At 44.3% G+C, this 7,396-nt stretch overlaps 1 protein-coding gene across 1 annotated transcript; it reads left to right on the plus strand.

Annotated features, from left to right (window-relative positions):
• On the plus strand, nt 1-7,339 carry ccdc74b (coiled-coil domain containing 74B). The gene is made up of 6 exons (XM_004910585.4): nt 1-696; nt 810-854; nt 2,164-2,359; nt 4,796-4,997; nt 5,292-5,389; nt 7,176-7,339. The coding sequence occupies exons 1-6, from the start codon at nt 447-449 to the stop codon at nt 7,309-7,311; spliced, it is 927 nt and encodes a 308-aa protein (XP_004910642.2). The 5' UTR covers nt 1-446; the 3' UTR covers nt 7,312-7,339.
• The last annotated feature ends 57 nt before the right edge of the window (nt 7,340-7,396 follow it).

Raw genomic sequence — 7,396 nt, forward strand, 5'->3', positions numbered from 1 at the left:
TCTTCACCCTTACACATTGTCCAACTCCTTCCAAGTTGTGGAAAAATTAAGGTAGGCTGTATTTAACTAATGGCAGAGCCTTCCTAGTGCAAATGTGCTCCCTGCTCTACCCTAAAGCTGGCCTTAATTATATGTGTCACAAAGAATAGACTGTGTGTGTTTATTGGAACTGTACGTGCCCCCCCCACACCCCACACACACTCTTATTTGCACTGTGTAACCCGAGGAGCACAGTGAGTGACAGGGAGCCGGCATGGGAGGATATGACGTGCATTACCATGGTTACTGATACAAAGCTGCAGTTCCTGGCTGAAGTCACTGATAGTTAATAAATGCCTGTCCTCCCTTTGGTGTATGTAGTACTGCAGCACGGGTAGCCTTATAATTACGTGGGACAGGCACTGCCTGCACCTCTGCCTTGGCTGGCAAATAGCAGTTTCCTCAAGATGAGCAACTCCTCCATGTCTATCAACTCGCTTCTCCCGGTCTCCGCTAAGTCACATGCTGATCCCAGATCCCAGACACCCCCAAGGCTTCCTTCTCCAGCAGAAAGGCCACCTGAAGTTGAACCCACCTCTAGTCTGGCAAATACGGTGTCTGTACTAGAGAAAAGAATCGTCTTTTTGCAACGGGAGCACGCCGACACCCTGCACAGCCTCCACCAGGAGATCCACTGCCTGAACATGCAGAACTCAGGTGGGTGGTGCAGGATTGCGCCAACATGGTGCATCCTAGGGGCAACTGCGGACAGGCACAGCTCTGAGAGCCTAGCAATTGAATGCAACAAAATAAACATTTTTCTTTTGCAGATCTAAAATATAAGCTGACAATGCAAGAAAAGAACAATAATGCAGGTAAGTCAGGACGAAAATATGTTACGCACCCCCCCCCCCCCCCCCACTCCCAGGCTGGTGTTTGTTTCTTGCTGATCTGGCTGACTACTTTGAGTCTCAAATAAAATGTAATAGTAGTTGACTGTCCTCAGCCTGCCTTTAGCCTTCATCATTCAAATTCCACAATTCCCTGCATATGTGATGTCAATAAGGAAAGGAACTTCTTAGGGCAATGCATTTTGTTATGTAGTTCCTGCATGCTGTCTGTAAGCTCTGGAGAAGTTGTTCCAATTTGTAACATCAATGTTTTAGTTCCCCCACCCCTGTCAGGATTTCAAATGGTGCAGAAAGAGATGAACTGTTTTGCAGCTGGATTTCAGCAAATAAAATGGTATTTATTCATACTTTTTGAAGGAACAGGTTATAGAGATAAGTACCAGTTAGTTTGCTATTAAATTTGACCAGTGTGCTCACAAACTAACTGAACAGTTACCGTATTTTTCGCCCTATAAGACGCTCCGGAATATAAGACGCACCCAATTTTAAAGGAGGAAAATCTAGAAAAAAAAGATTCTGAACCAAATACTGTAGTAAAATATTTTATATCAACTGTATAAGTTAATTGTCTCTGGGCTCGCACATGAGGCTTCCCCCAGGGTCCCCCCAAGCATCCTTCAGCTTCCCCCAGGGCCCCCCCAAGTATCCTTCAGCTTCCCCCAGCCCCCCCCCCCCCCAAGTATCCTTCAGCTTCCCCCAGGGCCCCCCCAAGTATCCTTCAGCTTCCCCCAGGGCCCCCCCCCAAGTATCCTTAAGCGTCCCCCAGGGCCTCCAAGCATCCTCCAGCTCCCCCACGGCACCCCCAGCATTCTTCAGCTTCCCCCAGGGCCCCCAAGCACCTTCCATTTCCCCCCTAACCTCCCCCCAACGGCCTCCAGCTCCCGTGATGTTTTCCTCTCTGTGCCGCGGCTCCCAGCTGCTTCTGTGCTTTTATAAGGTTGCGCCCTGTGCGTGTGACGTCAGTACGCACGGGCGCAACCTTATAAAAGCGAGGATGCGGCAGAGAGCCGCGGCACATAGAGGAAGACGCAGTTCGTCGTATAAGACGCACCAACTTTTCCCCCCCACTTTTGGGGAAGAAAAAGTGCGTCTTATACGGCGAAAAATACGGTATGTCCCATGTGCCTCCCCCCTAACATTACAAATATTTTTTTTTATTTTAGAAGCTCTAGTTTCTATTCTACTTTAATTGCTCCTGCATTAAGCTCACAAGATCATTGGCAAATCAGCTGACATGTATAAAAGTTGGTTGTATTTTCTGAATCTGTTTCAGTGCACAGCTCTCCAGCAAATGGCAGTAACACCGGCGAGTCCCTGCATGGAGCAGAAGGCCGGGTGCCTGTTTTAAGGAAACACCAAGAAAATAGCGGCAGGCGAAAAATGAGGCAAATGTGCACAGATGAAGAATTCCGTCCCGCGTACACAGCCAGCACACACATGGAGGTTACAAAGAGGTATTGGCAGCCTAGGTAGGTGTGAGGTGTAAGGACTGAATATAATGTAAATATATTTACTACTCCAAGAAAAAAAAAAAATATACAATCATTATAATTATTTTGGCTGGAATCCAAGGGATTTGGAGAAGTTGCTGGGAGCCTGAAGGCCCGCTCTGGTGAGATTTAGGGAGAATTTGCTCTTTCAGACACACTCAAAAGCTTCAGATTTGGGATGAAAACATATTTGCTGTCCCTAGATATTCTTGGAACTATTGGAGAAGGCCCTGAACAAAAGTTGCAAAGGGATCTTGCTTGGGATGTACCAAATTCACTATTTTGGGATCCGGCCGAACCCCAAATCCTTTGTGAAAGATTCAGCTGTAAACCAAACAATTCAAATTTGCACATGCAAATCAATCCACGGAAAGGTTAAAGAGAACTACTCAGCAGCGAATGCTTGCAATAAGCATCATATGTAGCGCTCCCTTGGCTTATCCCATCAGTACAGATACATGAAACACTGGCACAACCGCCAAGCTGCTTAACCGCAGGCGTATCTGGGGTGTGTGGGTGTAGGAACCCATAAGCGAACGGTAGGCAAACCAGGCAATGCAATTAATATAACTTGTATGACAAAAGGGAATTCTAACCCTAAAAAACAGTTAGTCAAATTGATATTTCCCAAATGTACTCTCTACACACCGAATTCCTTAAAATGTGAGGCCTCTAGGGTCCCCATCAAGCATGGTCCTTTTCTAAAGGGGAAATCTGCTATCCAGAAAACTCTGATTTACAGGAAAACCATTCCCCAAAAACATTTTAAGCTAATCATTTTATGTTTTTAAAGTACAGGTATGGGACCTCTTATCCAGAATGATCGGGACCTGGGGTCTTCCGGATAAGGGATCTTTCCGTAATTTGGATCTCCATAACTTAAGTCTACTAAAAATCATTTAAATATTAAATAAACCCAATAGGACTGTTCTGCCCCCAATAAGGATTAATGATATCTTAGTTGGGATCAAGTACAAGGGACTGTTTTATTATTACAAAGAAAAAGGAAATCAGTTTTAAAAATAAGAATTATTTGCTTATAATGGAATCTATGGGAGATGGCCTTCTGTAATCTGTAATTCTGAACTTTCTGGATAATGGGTTTCCAGATAAGGGATCCCACAGGTATATTTCCTTTTTTCTTTCTAATAATTAAACAGTACCTTGTACTTGCTCTATCTAAGATATAATTAATGTTTAAATGACTTTGAGCAAAAAAAGTACAGAGATCCAAATTACAGAAAAATCCCTTATCTGGAATACTTCAGGTCCCAGGCATTCTGGGTAATAGATCCCAAGGCTATATATAATTTATTATGCAGGGAGCATCAGAGAAGTAACTTTAAACAGTACTTTCATGTAATTGTAACATGATACAAACAGGCTTTAGGCTAAGGGTCCACGGAGCGAGTTAGTCGCCCACGATAGATTGCTTTAGCTTTCCGAGGTTGTGCCAAGCTTCCTGGAGGAGGAAACTTCACAATCACGCAACTTCGGAAAGCCGAAGCAATGCGTAGGCCTTACAGTTCCCGTTACAACCAGGGCAGCCATGAGGGGGGCACGTGGGGGGGGGGGACAAACGTCCTGGGCCCGGAGGATTTCCAGTTTTAAGGGGGGCCCAGCCATGCAATAGTTTTCTGATTAGCTGGAGCCGCCTTTGATCAAACACGGGCCCAGCTGTGGCTAATGGGTACATGCAGGTGGCAGCATGTGGGACGCTAGATCATGATGCCCCTAATCCGTGTCATTAGTGGCACTATCAGTAGTGGGGATTTGTACTTTGACATGATATGCTGGGGGTTTTGTGCCACTGGTGGGGTTACTGTGTGACATGATATGTTGTAGGTACTTTGTCACTGTTGGGGTTACTGCTCCATGGCATGCTGGGGGAGATGGGGCATTATGCCATTTCATGCTGGGAGTGGGGACTATTAGTTTTGACATGTTGGGGGGAGGGGGTACTGTGCAACTTCAGGGCTCAGTGTGTGACATTATATGCTAGGGTTCTGTCCTGGCCAATCATTTTAAGGGCACCTGGTGAAGGGGGGCCCAGAAAATTTTGTTGTGAGGGGCCCTGTCATTTCTGATGGTGGCCCTGGTTACAACAATAGGAGTTTGCAGTGGAAAGGCTAGTCCACTGGCATTTCCTATTGTTGCTGGTGGAAAGGCATTTGGAGCGGTTAGTAGCCTGTGGTATCAATCTATTGTGGGCAACTAACTAGCTCCATGGGGCCTTAGGCAGCACCACACACACTGGGATCTTTTTTTTTTTGTAAATTCTTTTTTCTGCGAAGTAGATTTAAGGTCTTAGCAATTTCTGCACATTAAGGCTTTGCATGGATACAATTCAGGCACTTTTGGTTGTGATATTTTGTTCAGGCACTGCTGCAGATAACCTATGTTATTTCTTCCTAGCAAGCTAGCTTCATGGGACTCTGCAGGTAGCAGCAGCCTAAACATCCATCAGACAGTGCTGGCTGACCCTACGCCCATCGTATCTCTAAAGCCTCTTTTTGTCCAGAAGTACTTACCACATACTCTGAGGTCACCAACTATGATGGAACATGAGAAAATCATTCGACAGCTTTGTACAACAAACCAGCAAGTGACACAAGAGGTAAAGAAGAGGGTAACAGGCTAATGGCATATTGTGCTTTTCTGCCACCGTAATAATACCAACAGAAAAAACAGATTCAACCCCCATTCACACAGTGTGTGTTTATTGCCAGGGCTGGGATCTGGCCCGTGTCAGCAGTGATTTATTGATTCCAGTCCTGTGATTGAGCCCATATGTGAGGGAAGGGGGCTGAATCTGTTTTTACAGAGGCAGAGAAAAAGTGACACGTCATTTGCCTTTGTAATTTGGCCAAGTAATACTGGTGATGATCCAACATGCCCCATTCTCTTGCAGCTGCTGCAGATTAAAGCATTTCTGAGCAATGTTATCCGGACTGAGTGGAACAAAGAAAGCCAAACCCTGGCCAGAGCTTTCCTCAAAGACGCCATAAGGTGAGCCCAAACCATGTAAAACAGTGCTTCTTAACCTGTTTTTTAAGCAATTGAAAGCAAAGCCATATATGGCTGGCCAGATCCGCCAAATGAGTGTATATAGGCCCTATAAAACCACCAACATGCTGGGCCAGATCAGGCTGCTTAGGTCAAATCATCCACTGGGGCCTATGAAGACAAAGACTGCATCAATGTGCCCCTCAGCCAGTGTATATTGAAACTACCCAATTTTATCTGAATTTTCAGACAGATATCAGTCAGGCAGGCCAGTCGACGGGCCACATACATGGCTCAGTGTGAAGGGGCTGAATCAGCAGCTTAAACCTGCCCATGTAGGGCCAGATTTTTAATATTAGACATAGGATGAATGTTAATGACGATGTCAATCCAAACTATTTTTAGCATCATGAAATAAAATGCAATTCTAAAATACAAATGCAGATAAAAAGCATTTTTTATGGTTGTAAAGTTATTTGCAACTATTATTACTATTGGAAGCAGTATTTGTCTGGCTGTTTCTATTCTTTGCATTCCTGGCTCCTGAAACAATGTAGCAGAAGCCAGCTGATTAACAGACACTGAGAACAGATTCTGCTACATTGTTTCATGAGTTAGGTCACACTGCACCCCGAAGCACAGAGACTTGACAAATCATGAATATCTGCTGCACGTGCCTGCATCTGGGTGGGTTCCAATGCTTCCGGGTGCAGGTACAAGAAGAAAGAATTTAAGCGTATGGGTGGATTGTCAGCCTGTGCTTATCCGCAGGCTGACAATCTTCCCAGTGTGACCTTGCCCTTAGAACTAGAGAAAAACAAGCAACAAATAAATACTGTTTTTAATTGCAATTGTATTTACAGATACCTAATATTCTATTTAAATACATCATAAAGCAATGGCCTCCAAGAAACTAAAATGAAACCATTGTGGACAAATCAGTTGGGCGAATGTAGAAAAGGTGCATAAATACTCCCAGAGGAATCTATGATACCATTTCTTAACGTTCCTTAAAGTGATACTGACACTAAAAAAAACACTTTTCAAAATATTAGTACATTAAAAGTTCCCTATAGGTCATGTTGATCATTTTTTGCTGATAGGGCTGCTTTTGTAAGTAATTGTTACTGAAGTTCGCCAACCTGGCTGCCCCTTCCCAGCCTGTCAGTTATAGCTTTTAATGCTAACAGCTTACTGCTGCACAAATATGGCCGCCCCCTCATAGAGGAACAATGGGGATCAGATGTTAAACACTGTTAAAGCATTGGGCAAATACTTTTAAGGAAAATTATAAATAGCATGCAAAGGCATCAGTTTGGATAGATGTAAAAAGGGGTTCATTTTTGGTGTCAGTATCTCTTTAAGTTGGCCATACATGGGCAGATTTCCGCTGCCAATTCAGGTCCTTCAGACTGATTCACAACTTATCTGCCCCGATCAGGCCTACCCAACCGACATGTGGCTTAAAATTGGCCAGATCTTGATCAGACAGGTTTTGATTTTCCTGACGGATGGGATCGGTTCTCAGTCCTACGGCGCCTATGCCCGCCATTTAAATTTGATCATTTGGCCCTAGAGTAGACAGACTGATGGTCTGTGCAGATTGACATGTGCAGAAAAATAAAGATTTGCACCTATACCCATGTCTCCTGCTCTCCCCTTAACTCTCTATTATTTACACAGAAAATATAACTTTATAGTTGTCAGTGTTAATGCTCACAGCATGATGAGAGTTACTTGGCACTTGTTGAATGTAAATTAACTCTATTTACCTCCATCTTCCTCACAGGGTGCCTCCTGCAAAGCAATATTCAGATAGTGTTATATTCCCTCCACTCAGACAGACTCTGGTGAGCAATTTGGCCAACAGACAGAAGAAAGTTCAAGCTGTTCAGAGTCGTCGTCTTCGCAGAGTTCTGCATTAATGCTGTGTGGCTTTAAAGGGCTGGAGTGACTTAGATGTATATCCTCATGTAGAGGATATACAACATTCTGCTCTGCCAGTTCCTT

Source organism: Xenopus tropicalis, chromosome 1 (genome assembly GCF_000004195.4).
Source record: "Xenopus tropicalis strain Nigerian chromosome 1, UCB_Xtro_10.0, whole genome shotgun sequence".
In the NCBI taxonomy this organism is placed as follows: domain Eukaryota; kingdom Metazoa; phylum Chordata; class Amphibia; order Anura; family Pipidae; genus Xenopus; species Xenopus tropicalis.

Excerpts from the sequence above, each read along its gene's own strand:
- ccdc74b (XM_004910585.4), top strand. The coding sequence starts at position 447 with ATGAGCAACTCCTCCATGTCTATCAACTCGCTTCTCCCGGTCTCCGCT. Across the intron at positions 2,360-4,795 it reads AAGAGGTATTGGCAGCCTAG|CAAGCTAGCTTCATGGGACT; the intron begins GTAGGTGTGAGG and ends ATTTCTTCCTAG. Across the intron at positions 4,998-5,291 it reads ACCAGCAAGTGACACAAGAG|CTGCTGCAGATTAAAGCATT; the intron begins GTAAAGAAGAGG and ends ATTCTCTTGCAG.